We start from the raw sequence: 22,333 nt of genomic DNA, 5'->3' as shown, positions 1-22,333 counted from the left end.
GTGCTTTTTTCTATTCTAAATAAAGGATATGATCTGATATTAACCAAAGTGTGATTTTGGTTTATGATGTCTTAGAGAAGGAAACATAACAAATCCTGATAACAGACTCATATTCATACATTTTCTGATAGTGCAGCTCCAAGTTGAGTTAATCCGATCATGTTGTCCTCTTCATTTGTTTACTTGAGAACCAAATAGAGGTTTTATTTAAGATGATATAACACATTTAAACTCTAACTTTACAAATTTCTCAAGTTGAAATCCAGATAATAAAGTTATTTTCAGGCTTTAACTCTTTATATAAAACTTCTACCCACTTTATAAATGATCTGTTCTGTTGTGATCGATAGGGGTTTGTGAGCTGTGGAGAGTTTTGTTCATAGAGAAATCTCCTACTACTGAGTCCCAATTGTAAATAAACATTTTGAGAATAATTTGGACTGTTTCTTGTTGTATATACGTTCGAGTGATGAATCAGAGTAATAATTCCATCAATTTTCTAAACTGTCTTTCCCATTTAGCATCTTAGTTGATGGAGACCCAGAATCAAATCAATACTTTCTTTTATTTGCATAGTCAGTATTCACAAATCACATTTTGCCTCATAGGGCTCAACAACCTGTACAAGGAGCGACACCCTCTGCCTTGATAAAGCAGCAAAGGGGGCAGTCAGAAATAGACACAAGAAAAGTAATAATAAGTGAACATGTAATACTTTCTACTAATGCAATGAAATATAAAAACAATTTAAAAATACAAATAGAATATAATATACTATAATAGATAGCAGGGCGTCGTTAGGCCTGTCTTTTCTGTTATCTCATACCGAATGAATGCAAGCAAAGATACAGAGAAAAATCACACTCTTTCTGATTGAACAATCTATGAACTGTATGAAACATGGATATCAGCTGCGCGCGCAAAAATTCAGCATTCTTAGGGGCTAAGCCCCCCCTTTCTTTCAATCCTAGAAACGCCCCTGTATATATATATATATATATATATAGATTAAGATAAACCAGAGTAAAAGGTGGGAGTCATTTGAATAGCGTGTTAGTCATCGCTGTGGTGTGTGGGTGAGCGACACTGCTGTGGTGGATCCTCCCGAACAGCAGGGGGCTGTGCTGCGCCTCTCCCTGCGCCCACTATCCACGAAGAAGCAGCAGTCAGAGGGTGGAGAAGCATTTTGACATGGCAGACAGGTGGGTAGCCTGGATTAATCTCACGTATCTTAAACATTACAACTTTATGTTTGGACGTTTATTAGTTTAAAATAGTTTACAATTACATCGGCTGCTATTTTGTAGATGAAGAAGCGGCTGCTGCACTTTTAACCGACGTTTGCTTTTCAGCTCAACCATGCTGGAACGTGCTGCTAGCTAGATGCTAGCTCGGTATGGTTAGCTAGCATGTAGTAAGGAGTGGTTCTCTGGCTTCCCGGGCAGAGAGAGGAGCTCCGGGGTGAGCTTCTAGTCAGGAGTCGACCTGCTACATGAAGCGAGACTCAGCCAATGTTGAAAGTGTCCATATGAGATGCGGCGCTGCTTAAATGCTCAGTCACGTTGGCTGATGTTGGAACCTGCTAGCATGTTAGCTATCACTGTCTGTTACAGCAGCCGGTTCAGGTCATAGTAGGAGACACAGGGGAGGTTTCTGTCTAACGTTAGCACGCACTTAAATGCTCCAATGAAACTGGGAACATAACAGCAGCCCAGTATGAATGATATTTTCATATTTTCTGGCTCAGTATTGCCCGCACAGGACTCTGATCTTTGCTTTTTCCTGCTAATTAAAAAGTGATTTATCGGTCAAGCTTGCGCTGTTATGTTGAGCCTATGAAATACACATATTGCCTGCTCCTTCTGTAAGCATCATAAATGGAATATATGTCTGGGGGTTGGACTGTGGGTCAGAATAATTGAAACGTCACTGTGGACCTTTCCATGCTGTGGTGGATATTTGTCAACTATTTTCTGACATTTCATATATTAAATGATTAACTACATGAAGCTATCAGCAGATCAATAAGCTAAAACAGAACATTTTTGATTCTGAATTGTTTGAAAGAAGGGAAGGTAAATATCTGGTTCCATCTTGTTGGGATTGGACATATGGTGGAGTATAGTGAGGAGATGAAGGTTAACCTCGCCAATATCAGACAAGAGTGGAAAAAGGTGCCTGTAGACTTAGTTGTAGATACCTAAATGTCAGTAGTCCTCGATCAGATCTCGGTGGACAACCATGACCTCGTCTGCAATGGGAATGGATTCATTCATCTTTCATTCCCGAGTCTAATGACTTTGCAGTAGACCCAGGATTTTATTGGTTTGGCTCTGAATGGGAGGGATGGAAACGAGAAACTGGGGGAGGATGAGGTAATTCATCAAGACAACCGGGTGAAGGAGCTTCTCAGATTCCGGCGTGCATGCGACATTGAACATTACGCAACAGGGGGGAAAAAGGACGACAAACTCCTCTACTGGCAATGAGAAAAGGAGTCAATCGCTTTTTTTCCCCGTGTCTAAATAACCTGCTCATACCTGTTGATTTAGGTGTCAAAGAGGTTTAATGTAGTCTGTGGCCGTAACTCTGCGATGTGCTCGCATTGTGTTTTCCCTGTCACTGAATGTTTCAAACTGTAGAATTTTCTTTTCCCCATTTGCATCAAGCCCTCTTTATTTCAGTGATGGTTGGGCAACACCAGTATACTGCTGAAACTGCTCTGCTTCAGTCTGAGAACAGTAACAGCCTAACCTTAAAGTTGCATTAGTAAGAATACTATAAATCCATCAGCCTCCACCCACTGACACCTTTAACTGTGGCTGCACGTTTTAATTAGTATTTGTCACAATCAGTGCAGACAGCCGAGGAGAAGCACCGGAGCGCCACGTCACCAGCTGCTGTCCATGGTACTGATCTTCACATGAGCTGAACTGTTTCTCAGATTGGCCTCCGTCATGCTGTGTGTGTCTGAAAGTGGCATGAAGCAGACTGCAGTCCACCCTCTGTCGTGTGGAGAGCTGCTCAAAGGACGACCACATCACATCCAGCATGGGGAACAAAGCACTTACTGTTGTTCCTACTGCTCTAGCTTCAGAATCCTTTTTATCTAATTCATTGTCATCAACAGCTACTTGGACATCAACCTCTTCATCCCCCTGGTTTTGAATGTGGGGGTAGTAGTGATCAATATGTGTCCATCTGTAATCTTACATTTAACCAAGTTCATTCATCAACCATTGGAGATCTTTTCAAGAAACTTTTGTTTTTGATGTTTTTATACTCGAACAACAAGATAACTCTGTTTATATCAGCCCTTACAGATCAAAGCTGATTTATAATGAAAAAATATTAATTTTTCTAAAACTAATCTGTTCACTCAAGGCCACATGTACTTGCAGTCATAAAGTAGGTCCATTATGGTGCGTTGGAGCTGACTGAAGTAAATGTGCTTTGTTCACACAGCTTCAGGTTGAATATTATTGATGTAGAATATGAGCCACTCACTATGTTTGTCTCTGTTCACAGACTCAGCTGATGATCTGCGTCAGGGCGTTTGGTGTCAACGTCACATGGCCTGTGCAGCTCACAGAATCGTTTCACTATGGGCTGAGGTAGTAGGTTGTATAGTTTTAGGGTCACACCCACACTGGGAGATAACTATTCAACCTACTGTCTTTCTCAAAGTGACAATCCCACATCTGTCTTCACTGCATGGAATCTGACTCCTGGTTCTTGGACAACAGAACTTGCTTGTTTGTTCCAGCTGCTCACACAGTGTGAGGTAGTAGATTGTATAGTTGTAGGGTAGTGATTTTGCCCTGTTTGGAAGATAACTATACAATTTATTGCCTTCCCTGAGGAGTGGCATCTCTCCTGGTTTATGAAATGTGTATCATATAATCTTATAAACTATTTGAATGCCTGATTTATTTCACACAGACTTGCAGAGCCATCTGTACTGTTCAGTATATCCATAAACTTTTTATGTTTAAATGTGTCAATGTTTAATATTTTACAATTATGGTTATAGATTGTGTTAAATATATGGGATTTGCAGTCATATGAATGTATTCCTGAAAGAAAAATTTCTCAAACATTCAATTAAACTCAATAAAATTGTATTTATACATCAAAAATTCAAAGCCTATTATACATTATCTCAAGGCACTTTACATGGTAAGATCTATGGAATATGGAAAGGAGTGTTTACATTCTTCAACAAGTAATACCACCATGATAACAACGTCCATTGCTTTTTGCACTGTAGTACAGTTACCAGATTAATGTGTATAGTTTTACTACACTATTACAACTGCGTTCAAAGCAATGTTTGTTTTTAGTATAAGGTTACTGATGGAGTTGTCATACGTATGTGTCATGAATAAAGTAATCAGTTACAATGGGACTCCATAGAGAACATTAATCAGTCAAGGTCCAAAAGCCTCTTTAATTCAGTCATGCTTCACCAAAGTAAACTGTTAGATACTAGTCCTGAGAGATCAAGATCCATGAATTATTCCCTGGGAAATCAGTAAAAATGTCTCAAAACGCCCAAATCTCTTGATAAGAAATTGGAAAAAGCAAACTCCTGGATCCACTCTCTTTGTCCGGATTAAAGAGTTTTTTTCTTGTCCCATGTCGCATCCCTCCAATAAGTGTATTGGAAAATTGTTCTGTAGCTTTTGCTTAACCCGTCAGACAAACAAATAAACCAATGAAAAGCGTTATATTAAAACATTAATAAAGGTAAAATTGAGCTTTTCTCAAAGAAAATGTCCTGTTTTTTACCATGATCACTACAATAGTGTGTGCGGTATGGAAGGAATAAGTACCCCAGCACTTTAAATTGGTATTGAATTATTTGTGTCAATCTACAAAGTACAAAGACAGTACAGAAAGGTTATTTGTGTAGCCCATACTCACAAGCCTGATAGGTCCCTGGACAGAGGTGCAGTACATGTGATGTGTAGCAGAGCACATCAACAAAATAATGTCAGCTGCTTCTTTAATTAGAGTTTGGCATCAGACACGATGAAGTGTTATGTATTCGTCTTGTGGCCCAGAGTCAAAACACCATCATAGTTCTAGTTAACTGTAATTACAGCCAACGACTGCATAGTATACTATCCATGCTTGTTTCCTCATGGGTCTCTGTACAAATCAGAGAGAGATTTTTTTGGGACTCTGTTCTTCTGCACTTGATGATAGTAGTTCCACAGATGTGACAGCAGATGGTGGTATAGTCCTTTGACAACGTATCTTGTCCTACACAGGAGACATCAGTGGAGTATGTGAATCCCTGCTGAGTTATTAGTCAGAAACAATGAAGAAATAAAGCTATAATTTTTCATCAGGTTATATCTTCACTGCTGTGCACTTAAAAGACCTCGACAATAGACACATTGGCTCAGATTCAGGTAATGCTCGTGTTTAACTTCTCTGATATATTATTCACGTGTTTACATTTGAAACTGCTTCTTATGTTTGTCTTTCATTAGAAGAAAACTGTAGTGCATTAAAGTCCTGAAGCTGGTAATGTTGGGCAGATAGCCTCACACCAGCCTGTTGAAACATAATCGAAATGCGAATTTAAACATTGAACAACTTGGATTGTGCCCAAATAAAAAAATAAAATAAAATGTCTGCATTCAAAAACATGTGTATCAATAAAAAGACAAGTTTAAGTTGTGAAAGTAAACACTTTACCCTGCAGATGAGCTCCATGAGTTCTATTAAATGAAATGACAGGATTAGATTAGTTTTTTATTGACACATCACCACGTGATGAGCCTTTTTCTGTTGCAGAAGCTCCAGACTGGGTCATTATAACTACCTTACACACGCCTGGTCTGTGTCCACCTACATGTTACATCCGAGTTCATAAGATGATAGCATGTTTTAGATTTGCGAAAATCTTTTTTTTTAATTGTCACATAGTGTAGTGCGGTGGATATATGTGTAAGTGGCGGAATACTCAGTATTACAGCTGCAGTATTTTGGGATGGAGATGAAGTTTTCCAGGTATTACTCATGTTGTGGGGACCAATATCTAGTTACAGTCACCTTATGATATCTTATCTTATCTTATCTTATCTTGTCTTATCTTATCTTATCTTATCTTATCTTATCTCATCTCATCTCATTTTATCTTATCTCTTATGGGGACAAAAAGCAGGTTTCCATAGTCTTAATCATTAGATTTAAAGCTGAAGACACGTTTTAAGGTCAGGTTTAGTTTATGGTTAATTTAAGAGCTAGAGTTAGGAAAGTAGAAACTATAGTTAAAGTTAGTCTCCAGGAATAAATGTCATGTCCTCTGAAGTCATGGAGACACGACTGTGTGCGTGTGTGTGTGTGTGTGTGTTTTTGTGTGTCTGTGTTTGTGTGTGTGTGTGTGGTCAGTGGGAGGGGCGCTTACTGGTGTCAAATGGATAAAACGTGGTGTATGAGAGCTGCTGTGTCAGAGGCTGCAGTGGTGAAGTGTGTGGTTGATCCAGTGTCCCGGGCAGGACTTAAACCCAGTGTCCGTGTGAGCTGCCATGACCTGGCGGCTTTAACTGCTCAGCTGTGCCCAGGCAGGTGTGGAGCCCGGTGCGTGTGTGTCAGTGTGTGTGTGTGTGTGTGTGTGTGTCAGGACAGATGAGCTGAGCGTGTACCTGCAGGCTGCAGCCACAGCTCGAGCAGCAGAACACGCCCTGCCAGAGGAGAAGGTGGACGCACGCACTTTACCTGCAGAGAACAAGCGCAGCCCCGATGCTCCGCCGCGGGCCCGCAGCTCCACCGGACACCTACCCAATGAGACCAGGACTTTCCCCCCGCACACGTCTTCTCCTCCCCGGGAGCGTTTCAACCCGCGCCTGCTGCTCGGATCACCTGGAGGTCCTGCGGGGCTCCGCACAGAGATAAGGCGGCTTCCTGCAGCGGTTCACAGCGTCGATCCGGCGCCTGGTCCCGGGCACCATGAGCAGGAAGACGCGGCGTTGGATCCTACATTTTTTCCTGTGCCTCGGAGTAGTGTACCTGAAGATCGGGTGAGTTACTGGGTGTTCCACAGGTTGTTTTCAAACTCACACACACACACACACACACACACACACACACACACACACACACACACACACACACACACACACAGGAGTTTAGAGATGGGGATTTTAGAGTGGCTCCCCGTGCAGGGAAGCAGAGGTGACCCCAGAGCGCATGCAGATGTTTCCACATGTGCCCGAGTCTCTTCCCTCACATGTCCCCTCACCTGGATGAGCTCCACCTGCTGCCACATGTTAACCTGTCGCCTTCCCCGCCTGCAGGGGTCTGTCATCGGTGGTGGCGCTGGGAGCGAGCATCATCTGTAATAAAATCCCGGGCCTGGCCCCTCGTCAGCGGACTATCTGTCAGAGCCGGCCTGACGCCATCATCGTGATCGGAGAGGGGGTTCAGATGGGCATCAACGAGTGTCAGTTCCAGTTCAGACACGGGCGGTGGAACTGCTCGGCCCTGGGAGAGAGGACCGTGTTCGGCAAAGAGCTCAGAGTGGGTATGTCGCACCCTGATGTTGTTCACCATCCTCTCAGTTCATTGATACTTTGTGCAACAAGCTGTCTGAGAAGGGGACTTTATTCTCTGGGATTCTGTAATATTGTGTTTGAGGTAGTTTTATTGCACTCTGATAATAATAAGAGAAATACATTTTATATATCGAGCACTTTCCAACACAAAGTAAAGTGCTGCACAACAAAAAAAACAAATGGTTAAAACAAGGAAGGCAGTACATAAATAATAATAATAATGATCATAATAATAACAATAATAGAAATAAATACATGTACTTACATTTTAAGTGAAGTTCAGTAACTTTTTTAGCAAAGTACCTTATTTTTTTCTTAGTATTTAAGCTGTTTTAAATAGCTGCAGAATGTTACAACAGCTGATTCATAATTGTGGGTTCCATGCACACTGCCAACAGAACATGCTTCTATTTATTTGTTTATGTTCTAGGTGGTCTGTTTAATACTGTTTGAAGCGTCTGCACATGAGTCTAAAAGTGCACTGAAAGCCCAAACAGATAAATTGCTCCAAACAGTCCCCAGGAGCAGTTAGTGGACCTCCTCCATGTCAGGAAGCTCAGACGCTCAGTGCCTCTGCTCTCGGTGGGAAAATAAGCCCCAGATCTGATCCTGGATGTGGAATAAGGCTCGAGGCCATGCTTGCTCCCAAAGACTCGACAGTGGAAATAAGTGGAGTGTCATATTTAAACACGCTGGTGTTCCACTGTCTTGTCCTGTAAGTTCACCCTGTCATCTCGCAGACACACATGCAGAGCCGGGGAGTCGTTTTTCACTGGAAGTGTCATCAGGGATTAAGGCTCACATCACGTTTAAGCCTTTAATTTATGCCGATAGCTTCTTTGCCCATTGATATTTTTATTATATTGTATGATCTTCAGGTATGGAGGTATTAGCAGACACAAATGTTGCGTGCAGTAAAGGTCTGCACACGAAAAAGCGGCAAGATGAAGTAGTTTGATGTGTAAATGATGTGTAACTTCAGTTCAGGTGACCTCTGCTCTGATTGGATAGGATGGAACCTTATGTCTGATCATCTCAATGTGTTTTTATCACGGACACACACTGTTACATCCTGTTTCATAGCCGCTAACATGCAGACCTACATGCTCTTTATCTACTCTGAGCTGAACAACCTTCATGTATGTGTTCATAACCCCCCAACCCCCCTTCTTGAAGCTTCAAGTTCAGACAAGCACTTTCCTCTTGGTTTACAAATTTACCTCCAGGTCGTGCAGCTTTGGCAGGGGATGTTTAACTGGATGTTTTAGGGGAGCAACCACACTTTTGTCTTGCACATCAGTGGATTGAAACAAAACTTGGTGAGATGAGATGATTGGAAAGCATTTGAGCGCCGCATGAGTCCTTACTCTGCTCAGATTTTCGGCAGAGATCAGGTTGATTTCCAGGAGGCAGCAGGTCACCTCGCTCGCTCGCTCGCTGCTCGGCTCCAGCTGCCTCGCATCCAGCCTGTCTGAATCCATTGTTTTGTGTCAGCAGACTGGAACACTGATAACTGACAGAATACAGAAATTTGGGGCTGTTGTTGGCAGTGTTGCAGCAGTGTGCAGGATTTTGGACATTAGGATGGAGTATCCTCCCCATCCACTAGGCTGGCTACTCACATGTGGGCACGGACTGGATGCCTCTTAAATTACTGTAGGAGTGTGTCCTGCAAATGATGTAACTGTTGATACATTTGGTTTACAAATGTCATGGCCGGGTAGAGATGAAACAGTGTGAAAATTTTAGTTAACAGTATTATATTATTATTGTTGGTTTTATTAAACACATTTTGTTTACTGTCTGAGGACATTAGGACTATTTGACGACAGTGGGAACTAGCAGTTGCTTGGTTTATACAGAGCACTAGCAGCTAATGCTGTTACAGTACAAACCAATTCACCATGGTAATCAAAGCAATTCAAATTGAACAACTAAGCGTCAGGTAACTGTTTCATGCCTGTGCTCAGGTGCTGCTGTGTTTGATATTCTCTCTACCATGCCTTTAAATTGTACCACTCTGACCATCACTGAAAGCTATCACCATATATACACGTCAATTTATTCCAACATTTGCACGTGAATCCCAGCGTTGGAAGTAGAGCTATGACCTTAAAAGTCTAAAAAGCTTCTGTGGTGGTTTGATTGTTGAAGATGATGATTTTATTGGAGCGTTTTTTGCAACTGACGGTCATTTTTGGATGGTTTCCACCCAAGCTCCAGGAATTATCTCTGTTTTAATTAAAAAGGAAAAGGGGAAAAAACACTGCAGTTGACCTGAAGCAGTCAGATTTATGGAGTTGAAATCCATCTCAGTAGGGAGGCTGTGCATGCCTCTCAGATTCACCTCCGCAGGGTGGATCCAAGTGATGGCAACTGGGACAGGAGCCAAAATAAGGCCTAAATATTTAATATTTTATCTCCCAGTAAATGCTCCCAAATATTCATCTTTACCAATCGTCTGGTGCAGTTGTTTAATTATATAACTGATTTGTAGACTGGTCCCGACCCTGAAGGCTCTCTGATAATAAGTCATAAATATAAAACCGTAAACTCCAATAAAACAATCAAAATGTCCCACTACCTCATAAACAGCTGCTTTTATTAGAGCTTCTCTCCTCTTACAGACGGCATCATTATATTTTCTATAAGAATCGGATCTTCCTCCTGCAGTGTCTCTGTTTGTAAAGAGAGCATGATTGATGAATGGGACTTGGCCCGGCTCGTGTATTTTTTTGATTTGGTTTGAAGCAGCTATGTCAGGTATGTGAGGAGGCTCGGCCCAACCTGAAATACTAAAGCTCTGTAGTCTGCAATTGTAATAAAAAAGTAATGTTTCTCTTATTCGCAGGCAGTAAGGAAGCAGCGTTCACGTACGCCATTATCGCTGCCGGGGTGGCCCATGCCATCACTGCAGCCTGCACCCAGGGCAGTCTGAGTGGCTGCGGCTGTGACAAGGACAAGCAGGGTTTCTACAACCAGGAGGAGGGCTGGAAGTGGGGCGGCTGCTCAGCGGACGTCCACTACGGCGTGGGTTTCTCCAAGGTGTTTGTGGACGCACGGGAAATTAAGCAGAACGCCAGGACCCTCATGAATTTACATAACAATGAAGTGGGACGCAAGGTATGTTTGCAATAGTCTATTTGACTTTTACCTAAGCACATCCAAATCACATCACAATCACCTGCTCATAAGTCATATCTACTATATGCTGAAGGTCAGACAGACCAAAGTGCATGTGTGAATAAGCTGCAGGGACATTTAAACATTTTACCTGTTAACACTGGAGCGTATGACTTTGTGATTGTAACTAATATTGTCAGTGTAGACATCATTTAAAGGATAAGGCTGGCAGAGACGGGCAACTTCCATTTTTTCTCCAAAAACAAACAATGAATGTACTGTGCGTATCCAAAGCCTGATATGTATTTATCCTCTGTGCCATAGTGCTCCATTGTTTCCCAAAACTATTAAAAACACATCAGTGAGCCGCAGTGTTTCACTGACATGTTCCATCATTACCATGAACTCACGCACTGCAGCTTATTTTGACTCAATCCCACACACACACACCATCCTGCTGCAGTAAATACTCATTAGAGCACCAAATGTAGATTAATCCACTGCTGAAAATAGTCCCCAACAAATGTCTGTTTCCTCCTGTTCGATAGAAACAACTATGATCAGCTGTGTGAGTCAAATTGCAGTCTTGGTTTAACTTTTGCCTGGTGGTACAAAATGCTTCATGCTAGAAACAGTCCATTTTCCAATCTATATGCACTAACAAGTAAATACAGAAAGTCAGGTTGTTACAAAGCTGCATACACATATTTTCTCTAGTTATCAAAATACATTTAAGAACTATATGATCAAATGTTTAAAAGAGCAGTATAAAAATCCTGACAGGTCAGGTAATATCCAGTCATATTGTCATCCATTCATACTCTTTTATCTGCTGCTTTACTTTACTTTAATTTAGAATCGTAAGAGCTATCCCAGCATGCACTACTGGGTAAGAGACAAGGTGCATCCTCTTTCACACAGTGATGACACAGTAGTTAGGCTAACACATGGAGACACATGCACATGGGCAATCGATTCAGAGTCTCTAGTTCCTTGCAGGTCTCTTGGCCATAAAGTCAGGTAACAGTGCACTACGTCAAACGCTGATGTTGAACAAGATCCTTTTTTTAAAGTTCAAATACGATAAATGGTTTGATATATTGATAAGAAGTTTTGTTTAAATTGTCCTTTAGACTTTAACTGCGATACTGACAGTAAACAGGTTCAAGCATATCAAAGTTGAGCAAACATAATTAAAGATGCGGATGTAGAAAACATTTGTATTTTTACATTGATCATTTGTTAGGTCTGATAATTTTTCTTGAAATGAAAATGATGCCATCCTCCAATAGATGATGTATTGCAGTTAATTGCAGGTGAAGCTATGCTTTATTCTAACTCAGGCATTTATAATTTGTTATGATATTTAGTAAATGATAAATGGTTTGTATTTCTGTAGATATTTCTAGTCTTGATGACCACTCAAAGCTCTTTACAGTATAGTTTTAGACATCCACACATTCTCACACATTCATACATTCCATCCATGTGCATCACTCTTTCTATCACACATCACTTCCATACTTCCAGCACAGCCGTCAGGGGCAAGTTGAGGTCCAGTAACTTGCTCAGGGACACTTCGACAAGCAGAACGGGGGAATCTAAGATTGAATCGCAGTCCCTCTTGTAAGTGGACGACCCGCTCCATTTCCTAAGCCACATTAGTCATTAGCTGATATGTTGGATCTAGTCCTGAGGTCTGGCTGTAGTAATTTCTCACAATTACATACTGAAGGAAATCGTACCGAGAGCAAGTGGCAAGTACAGTGACATCAGAAGCCAGAGGACAAACTATGGTCAATGTAAGAGCCTGCACTCATTTAGAGAAGTCGAGTCAAGAGGTAACAGTGTGTGACACGATGCATGGTGAAGTGAACCCCGGACCAGGAGCATATGAGCATACATTAGCCAGACTCTGATGTTGTTTGCAGGGGACAGAAGTCAGGAGCCGAACGACAGATCAATAGAAATGGCAGGATGATCCACAAAGTGGCCGAACCAGAGAGCAGTCTGCTGGCAAAGCTACAGCAGTCACGTCATAGATCAGTTTGAAGTATAAACTTCTCTGAATTCTGCAGTTTTCCTGGAGAGTGGATCTTAGACACTGCTGCTGCATTCAGAATTGCAGTACCAGTGCAGTGCCTGTTCAAAATGTTCCTGAAATCTATCAGAGGAGCGGACACAGTTTTGCTGAGCTTCCCTCCAGTCAGGAGAGACAGACAGAGATGATTAAAGACAAATTCAATGACTTGGTTTGATTGTTGAGCTATTAGAAAAGGTGAAGTCATTTGTGAGGAGTCCTTGGCGATTCGACCCTTGCAACCAAATTCATTTGGAGGTTTCATTATTCCAACAGAAATGTGGTTTCTTCTTAGAACATGAATATTAGTAACGGATGAGATGCAGGTCAGCAATGAAAGTACAGAGCAATAGAAAAGTATGAAAGAGCAAACATCTTGACTGCGGTGATGGAAAATCCAAAAATGCAATACCTCTATCTGGTATAAATTTAATTGAAAGATGTTTTCAATTAGCCTTTTCTAAGTAATGCACAAAAGCCAATACAAATACAGAATCATGTCAATGTAAGGAGAGAAAACACCATCTGTGAGTTCTGTCAGCATTCTTTGCAAAATGGAAAGAATGACTGGGAGTCTACAGCCAGAGGGAGAAACTTTTGAAATACCTTTCACAAATAATTTAATGGCTGGGTTAGAAAATAAACTGGTAAAGGAAGGATCATAACATGTTATGTTAAACTGAATCCAGGAAAGTAACCCACAAATGTACTGAGGTTTGAAATGGCGAGCATCCATGCAGTAACAAATTAAGGCACAAACAGTGTTTATGGAATCAGGTTTTAGTGGCGTACCAGCAGAGAGGGTTAGATTTTACGGTGGAAGATGCAAAGCACTTCATTGTATATATCTTAGCTGACTCTATGGACCTTACGAGGGGGGTCTGATTGCAGGCACAGCTTGAGGAGAGCTTGTACTGGCTCTGGGCTGAGGCTCCAGAAGGTCTGGAATTTGAAGCAAAACATGTAATGATTAGGGGGCAAATTATGGGCCATGACGATGAAGTTGTATGGGACTGATGGGGATGTGAAAGGTATGATGCATACGTGATATTGATTGTGACGTAGAACTTGAATGCTCTTACGTTGGCCCTGTATATGTCAAGCTGCAGCGATCAGGTAAAACTTGCACAGTGCAGATGACAAATCCAGCTCGGAGAGAGAGTAAGGCCTCGAGCTCGCAAACCACTGACTTCGAAAACATATCCCAAAAAATCAGATAGTGACGCATCTGTGAAGAACTTGATCGTGTCCGTGGAATGCACCATTCCATCATAGAGGACCGTTACTACTCCAGTGATCACAGATGAGAACTAAAGTGCAGGTTGAAGATAAGATGGTCACGAAGGGAGAGCAACTGTTTGGGAAGTATATTGCAGTAGGAACTCAACATACGTGTCTCCAGCAGTTATTTACTCTTCAGACGGGATCACAAAGATAGTGGAAACAGGGTTTCAGTATGGAGAGATGTACCTGATCTGTGATACTTGGGATCTATCAGGAGACGGAGAGCATATGGAATCCTGACTTTATTTAGCAAAATGTCACTTTGGATGATTATGAATGGGCTACTCATGCAGGAGTCGGACAGAATTAAATGTGGCTTCTGACTAGATATGATTTAAGTGAGCCTGAGGAGGTGGATACAGAGTCCAGTGGTAGGGTCAGGATTCACACCTCAGCTTCTGATAACTAGAAACTGGAAAAAGACAATGTAACATGAAAAATTGTATATTAACTCACCAACTCTTTAACTGAATGAGCGACCACAGGAAACAGGCATCAGAAGAGAAAGTAAATACAGTGAGCAGGAAGATTAGCATTCCTTAAAAGGTCGTTTATTCTTCTTCTTTACTTGTGTCTCAATTCAGCTGACATCTGCTGCGTCCTCCAATGGCTGCCTACATCTTGTCGACCTAACCCAAAATGAGAGTCTGTTCTTCCTATTGCGTCAACAGTTTTAACACCCTTACCTCCTTCCCCTAGCAACTAAGCTACAGACAAAAACCTCCTTTAGTTGATTACAAATTTTGAAAAGATTATTTTTTAACAAATGTACCATTAGCTCTGGTTGAGGACTTAAAAATAACTTATCCAGATGTTTTTGCCCTCGCTTTTTGCCGCCAATTCCTCTTTGATAAACAGTTCAAGCGCAATGAATCATGACCGCATTTGGAGGAGCCTTCGGCCGCTTGACGTTATTTGTCTATAAATGAAGGATGTGGCCCCTGAATTGAGACACACCATTTGGTCCGTTTTGGAATCTTGAGATGTGTGAAAACATTCTTATTGTTAAAAAAAGCGCTGCCACGAATCCCTGAAACCTCATAGTATAAAAGTTTGCTGACTTGGTTAAGATTTTAAAGGTTAATGTGAACATGTTGACATTAAATCACCATCAGTTAGTAGATTAATCTTTTTTTGTGAAATTCCTCGACTCTGTTGGGTTGGTCGCCATAACTACATCATGTCCTAATCAGCATGAATTGCAGTTCATCCCGTAACTTTTTCTCTAGTTCCACCATCAGCTGAATTTTTCTTTTTCATAGCATCGTGTTAGCATGCTAAACTGCACAATTTGAGATGATGAGCATTGCAAACATTTTAACTACTAAAGATCAGCATGCATGGTACTTTTATAGATTCAATATACAACAAAACAGTAAAAATGTATATTCAAGACGACCAAAGCCAAATCGCTCTCTGTTGATTATTTGTTTATCTATTTCACTACATGCATGTTAGAGCATTTTAGTGGAGCCCATCATAGTTTCACTGTATATGCCGATGTAGAAACAGGAAACCAGTAGATGAAGTGCCTTTGTGATATCTGTTCTTTCGGAGGTGTGTTTTGTTCTTGTCACAAAAAGGTCATCTGGTATTTCTCCTGGTCAGACAGTGTAACATTGACTTCAGAGGAATATACATGTAGATGTGTATTTGGTGGTTTTTGCTTGTGAAAGTATCACAGTGTCACAGTAACAACTTGTGGTCCTGTTCAGGGAGACAGAGTCCTTCTTTCATCTGTGACGACTCGGCTTCCTACTAGTGTTTAGTGTCTGTCACAGTGTGATAAGGTGTGTGGATCTTTTAATATATACACTTACTAAACTGATACCTCTGTAATTACTGTAGCGTGGCTTTCATGTTTAATTGGAGATGATGTCAGAGTGTCAATCCTATATTCCTTGAGAAGAATAAACAATAGTGTAAAAGGTGCCACAGGAGGCTTACAGGGGCTCTGTTAGACAAACAATGGCAGCTTCGTTGGCATCTCCCTTCACTGAACTCCGTGAATTATATGTTTGTCAGATCTGGGGAGCATGACCACACTAAGCCGTGTGCATCCAGGGCTTTTGACAATTACCCCATGAGACTCCAGAAAGTCTGAGGCCATATCAGCGTGGAATAATTAAAAAGCAGGGTGAGGCGTCTTTAATGCCAGCGAGGGTGAGGAGGTAGGCGGGTGACCTGATGTCATTCAGCCCTTAGCGCTCAGAGAATACCCCAGCTGCTTTGCCAAACCCACCGAAAGGTTCCACTCTTACCCTGAAAAGGCCTTTCACTGCTGCCAGGGCATTCACCATGAATGTCTCAACATGGTGACGGACCAAACTGTCACTTCACTTACAACAAGAACTCATCATCAACCCTGCAGATGTCTGAATTCATCTGCTTAAATGGATTCATTGTATTTTAACAACATACAAGGAAAAGGTTCGAGGTTATCGTCCATATTAAAGCTGTTAGTCAAGATACTGTAGCCTGAGCTGTTTACAGACATGTGAGATGAGACTCATCTGCTGCTCTTTTGCATTTTTCCCATTTTCAAAACCAAATGTATTTAAATCATTCTACATTTAATTTATTAGCAACGAGTCTCAGGCTCACAAAGGTTATTTAGTGAAACATGCAGTGGTAGTTGTACTTTTGCAACAGAAAACACAAAACCTTGACCTTTTGTTGGTTGTAAAATTCAATTAGAAACAATCTACTCCTCTAAAAAGAGTTCAGATTGTTTTTTATTTATTTGCATCTGAATCATGTCAAAACCAAAAGCAGCAGATGTTAGGATATCCTGACTTTTACTCCCTAGTTTGTGCCAAGCCTCAAAAACCTTCATCTCACATTTCCCTTAATTCTTTATAGCCTTTCCATTAAACTCTCCTTGCCTGATAAATTCCCCCTGTCTTTCAAACCTCTCAGCCCCGGTTTGTAACAGGCTCTCCAGTAAAGAATGCATTCTCCAAGCTCAAGCTGAGATAACCCATGTTCATGAATGGTGCTCATAAGTTGCTTCTCGGGTATTTACAATAACTAATGACCTTCTCGTATAGACTGGAAATCAGCTAAGTTTTTCCTGTAGATAGACAGACGGAGAAACAGCAATGACCATCTTCGGTAAAAAGGTGAAACTGGGTTTTGGGCTCGCGTGCTTCACGTGAGCAATGGATAAGTTGCAATATCCCGTGTAGCCACCATGCCAATATTGCCTCATTAGTTCGAGGTAACCCTGATGAGATCACTGTTACACATTTAGTTATGTTGTCCGATGACAAAGCTCCTTCCAAAGAGATGTATACATTTTCACAGACTGATTCTTACTCGCTATGATAAGTAAACTGATGTAAAATCAGAGAAATTCATTTTTTTTATTATTCTGTTGAAAAGAATGAAATAAAACGACAGACAAATACACTGAATGAACACAACATGCACGTAGTTGTATAATTTACATGCCTTATAAATTGTTGGGTTCTTCCATGAGTGTGTTGTGAAGCTCAGTCTTGTAAAAGAATGGAACATACATAGCTACCAGCCATACAGTGACATACTGTGGCGGCTCTGAGATCTCTGGAATGCCTACATTCATTTGGAATGTTAGAAAACTTTTGTCTCAACCTGTTGAAGTATTCATGTAATATCACTGAGTATTTCTCCAAACGCATGTGTTTCCTGTGGACAGACACCAACAAACAGTCTGTAATATGGATGTGTGTTAGAAATACTGAATATTTCTCCAGAAAAAAATTATTTACTTTTTACCAATACAGTTTTTTTGAGGGTGAGGTAGTTAGTTAAACCTAAAATTTAAAAAAGAAACAAATTGAACTGTATTTTCAGTTGGTTTGAGTAGTTTTAACTGTAACTGTGCAATCATCCTCTGTGCTCTAGGTCCTGGAGAAGGGAATGCGTCTGGAGTGCAAGTGTCACGGCGTGTCGGGGTCTTGCACCACCAAAACCTGCTGGACGACGCTCCCCAAGTTCCGTCAGCTGGGATACATTCTCAAGGACAAGTACAACCAGGCCATACACGTGGAGCCGGTGCGAGCCAGCCGCAACAAGCGCCCCACCTTCCTGAAGATCAAGAAACCCCATTCCTACCGTAAGCCCCTGGACACGGAGCTGGTCTACATCGAGAGGTCGCCCAACTACTGCGAGGCCGACCAGCTGACCGGCAGCATGGGGACGCAGGGTCGCCTGTGCAACAAGACGGTCCTGCAGCCCAACAGCTGCGACCTGATGTGCTGCGGCCGCGGATACAACACGCACCAGTACTCGCGCGTGTGGCAGTGCAACTGCAAGTTCCTGTGGTGCTGCTACGTCAGATGCAACACCTGCAGTGAGAGGACAGAGGTGTATACCTGTAAATAGAGATTGGACGTGTATTCACCTGAAGCGATGCCTCTAACTTGAGTTGCCAGTGCACATCTGTCATCACACTGGACTCCACCTGTGGGCTCATACTTTTATTTCTATTTTTCATGATGCCACGTCATGCTCCAGGCTTGTTGATCTGCCGGCCACACTGTTCTATTGGCTCGACTCACCTCAGACTGATGGCTTGACTGACTTTATCTTTTTCTAGACTAATAATTTATTCAGTGAGAAAACTACTGATCTTTTTTTTTTTATTTCACTGTCAGCTAAATCTGGTGGCGTTTTAAGCTGGTGTAGATGCCTGGCATTTTATTTAGAAAATATCCAAGTGCACTTAAGAGCAATAATAATTTCCTTTTTTTTGTAAAAGACAATTTAAACACTGGAGCTGAAACCTGAAAGAGTCAGGACTGAACTTGACTTACAGATTTGGGAACCTGCCGCTTGCGTGCATTAAACCCTGCAGAGGAAGATGAAACTACTGATTCTGGACTCGTTCTGATAGTATTGTTTTGTGCTTGTTTGTTTCCCCTTCCACTCCAGTCTGCTGCTAGTTGTCTGGAAACTTCTGGAGTTTGTGACGAGCAGACATATTGACTCTTCAGGCTTAGTTCAGGCAAACGTCTGAGCTTCCAGACATACATTTCCTTCAATGTTGGTCGATAGAATATATTTTGTAAGAGATTATTTTTATATAAATATTGTTTTATTTATTTTCTGTCTCTGTGTAAGATATTTCCCCTTCAGCATTTCTCCACCCACTGAAACACTGTTTTAAAATGTGCCTCAGCAGAAGAATACAATGATGTCACACTGAGATGTGCAGTATTGTGATAATGTAACTCGTTTCAGGAAGCATCACACTTTGCCTTCCGACCTACTGAGAGCCAAAGTACCACTGTCCCCTCCCGGCTGGACACTGGTCCATAATAGATAGATAGATAGATAGATAGATAGATAGATGTACCTTATTGATCACAAATTGGGAAATTATTGAACATTAGTTTCTGAGTCATTGCATCTCCTGCAGTGGATTTCATGTTTTTGGAGTTTACTCTCTACATTCTGAGATCATCCAGTTTCCACGAACAACAAAGTGCTTTCTCCCTTATCTATACCAGCACCGACCCTGTCATCTTCTGATGAGCTGCTAACTTTGAACTGACAGTTAAAGGATATGGCGTTAAAGGATGATTAAATAAGAATACAAATAATGAATGAGCATAAATGCATATTTGAATCCATTCACAATTGGCATCACAGTGCGTCTCATGACCAGATTGTCTCTAGATATGATTTGAACCCTGATTGCATTTATACCTGGCATTGAAGCCAGGTGAAGTAATCCTAGAAGAGCTAGCAAGAGCAGGTTGAAGAAAAATGCAACAATACATTCCACCGCCTCCCATTAGCTAAGCCCACAAAGCACATGAACGTGCACTGACTGACAACTGCTCGATGTGACTCACTGGCTACTGGCTAACATCTTTGCGTCAGCGGAGTAGGTTTCACGACAGAAGACTGTTATGTGCAGTGAGTTCACGGGCAGGCATATCGGTTAGTGACAGACAGGTACACCAGACAATCATTTTGTTCAGAGGGCCACAGAAACTTTATCTATTGATGCTATCAGGACAATGAGGATTCCAACAAATACAATTTACCAACCACTCGTTAAATGTGTATCTCCTAATTGAGATGTGACTGAGTGCGAATGCTTTGTCAATCGTGACGTCCTTCTCTTTTATGCGCCGGTCCAAAAGACAAAAAAAAAAAAGATAGACAGTACGTTATTGTGTTTGCTGGTTTTTGCTGCTACCTTGCTTGTTTGGAATAGTATTTCTGCCTTTGTAGTTACTCCATATGGATCGACAACACATTTACATGTGAGGTGGTTACCTCTGACTGAATCGCAGTCCGTCCTCAAAGCATCTCAGGTGCATCTACAACTGTAAACTCATATTGTCAAACTCGAACTGATTCCAATCGGATCTCCCAGAATGCATTTCAATGCCTGTTTAAATGGGGTATTCCATTTTTTTCCCACATATTCAGTCAAATTAATTGAAAGGCGCTACATGTTTCAGAGCTGGTTAATAATCCAAACATGATGATAATGAGTTATGATTACTAGAGGAACCCAACCTGGAAGTTGGACTCTGGCTGTGTGTGAGACTTGACAGTTTTTAATACTTGGTATCATTGACACATTTCAGGAAGGACGTTTGCTACCAAGCTCCAAACTATGAAATAGCCTTTGAAACAATCTGAGGTACATTGAAAGGACTGTAGTGAGCAGCCAGGTTATAATAGATACAAGTGTAAAATGCCTTCATCCACACATGACTCCAGTTGTAGAAACTATGCTGTTTATTCACAGTATTTGGTTATTAACAAAATAATTCCCTGTGAACTGTCACTCAACCCTGCATGGTTAAAGCTTTGTCTTGTGTGTGACTGAATTAATGAAATCATATCAAAGCTGAAATATTCTTACATCAGAAGTTATTTTCATGTAGAACCACACTGTCTTTTCATTTGTTCTTGTTTAATAAATGTCGTCTCAGAATGAACAGAACAAGGTGGTTTTGTGTTCATTAAACATAAGTTCAGGTTCCGTCTTGTCATGAGGGCAGATCAGAGTGCAGTAGGTATAACTAAGGGCTGTGTTGCAGGTGTCGCAGCAGTGTGTGTGTTCCTCAGCGAGCGGTGGGAGTGCGGAGCTCCCGGCTGATGGATTACTCTGACATCTGCTTCATTCACTCCTCAACAACGTTGCTACAACAACCACACTGTGCCCCCCAAAAATGCTCCCCGTCTCATCGAGAGGCCAGGCTGCCCATTAACAAAATGGTAACCATGCAAAACCCAGATAAAATTTGGATGCTATTTATTTTGTGCAAATGGCAAATGAGAGGAGGGAAAGGAGGGGGGGGGGGGGGTGTTAACAATTGCAAGGGGATGATGTCAAGAAGGATTTCAGTCTGAGCAATAGAAAAGGTCTTAACTCCCGGAATAATCTGCAACAAAACATCCCGCGGCCAAACTCTGCCTCAATAGAGTGATGCTTTGAGAAGGCAGCTGGCCAAACAGCCCTGGTCAGAGCAACAGCAAGGCTCTGTCACTGAGAACTCAACAACATTCTGCCTCAGTCTCAGGCAGCACTGGCTTCTTACACTTCAAATCCCTCGTGATACAGGTTTAAAGTTATTCTGTCGACATGAAAAACACAGACGCATCCACAATAGATGAAGAACATATATATAATATAAACAAATGTATAATATTATAATTATCTTTGTCTCTAATCGTCCACTTCACTAACAGTTAGCTGAGTTAGCTTCACTTTTTAAGAATAAGCAGTTGTGACTAAACAGTGTCATCTTAAAAAGATGGTTCACCTAAAATGGAAAAATTTACTCATTATCTACAAAACACTATGCCGATGGAGGGTTGGGGGAAGTGTATAAGCACGAACGGGCACCCAGGGCATGCCCTTGGAAAAGTGTGTGTGCGGTTTTCCGGTGTGTCTGAGAACGTGAAGGCGCCTCTGAGGCTAGAAGATAGAAGCTATCAGGGGACATTTAGGGTAAATGATGCTGTTTCGAGTCAAATATGAATGCCTGGCTAACGGATACTTGGATGACACCGCACAAGCAGAATGTTTTTTTATGTCTGAAGAAGGGGTCCAATCGATTGTATTGGATTCTGCTGAAACACTGCTTATCCCTGAGACTCTAAAAGTGTTTTGGCATTGTGGTGAGTAGTGAATTTGAATTTTTTGGATGAACTATCCCTTTAATGTCCGTTCAATAGTGATTAATAGTGGAGCTTATTCTGTATATAACAGTATATGTAGAACAATAACATCAATTACGAGTCAATATTATAATGAGAATTTGGC

The 22,333-nt window shown here is 41.5% G+C and overlaps 1 protein-coding gene and 1 long non-coding RNA gene across 2 annotated transcripts; both read left to right on the top strand.

Moving 5' to 3' along the window:
• Nucleotides 1-1,162: 1,162 nt before the first annotated feature.
• LOC128457123 (uncharacterized) lies at nt 1,163-4,403 on the top strand. Its single transcript, XR_008341906.1, has 2 exons — nt 1,163-1,202; nt 3,529-4,403. It is a non-coding gene; the product is annotated as an uncharacterized LOC128457123 (long non-coding RNA).
• A 2,560-nt stretch (nt 4,404-6,963) lies between these two features.
• wnt7aa (wingless-type MMTV integration site family, member 7Aa) lies at nt 6,964-20,950 on the top strand. Its single transcript, XM_053440516.1, has 4 exons — nt 6,964-7,034; nt 7,311-7,537; nt 10,420-10,691; nt 17,944-20,950. Exons 1-4 carry the CDS (start codon nt 6,964-6,966, stop codon nt 18,421-18,423), a joined length of 1,050 nt encoding a protein of 349 aa, XP_053296491.1. The 3' UTR covers nt 18,424-20,950.
• Nucleotides 20,951-22,333: the final 1,383 nt, after the last annotated feature.

Source organism: Pleuronectes platessa, chromosome 2 (assembly GCF_947347685.1).
Source record: "Pleuronectes platessa chromosome 2, fPlePla1.1, whole genome shotgun sequence".
NCBI lineage: Eukaryota > Metazoa > Chordata > Actinopteri > Pleuronectiformes > Pleuronectidae > Pleuronectes > Pleuronectes platessa.
The sequence above is the reverse complement of the archived record's forward strand: the minus strand, read 5'-3'. Positions and strand labels throughout refer to the sequence as shown.

Bases quoted from the DNA above. Each gene is read 5' to 3' on its own strand.
- wnt7aa (XM_053440516.1), top strand. From the start codon at position 6,964: ATGAGCAGGAAGACGCGGCGTTGGATCCTACATTTTTTCCTGTGCCTC. The intron at 7,035-7,310 runs GTGAGTTACTGG...CCCCGCCTGCAG, and splicing joins GTAGTGTACCTGAAGATCGG to GGGTCTGTCATCGGTGGTGG. The intron at 7,538-10,419 runs GTATGTCGCACC...TCTTATTCGCAG, and splicing joins CGGCAAAGAGCTCAGAGTGG to GCAGTAAGGAAGCAGCGTTC.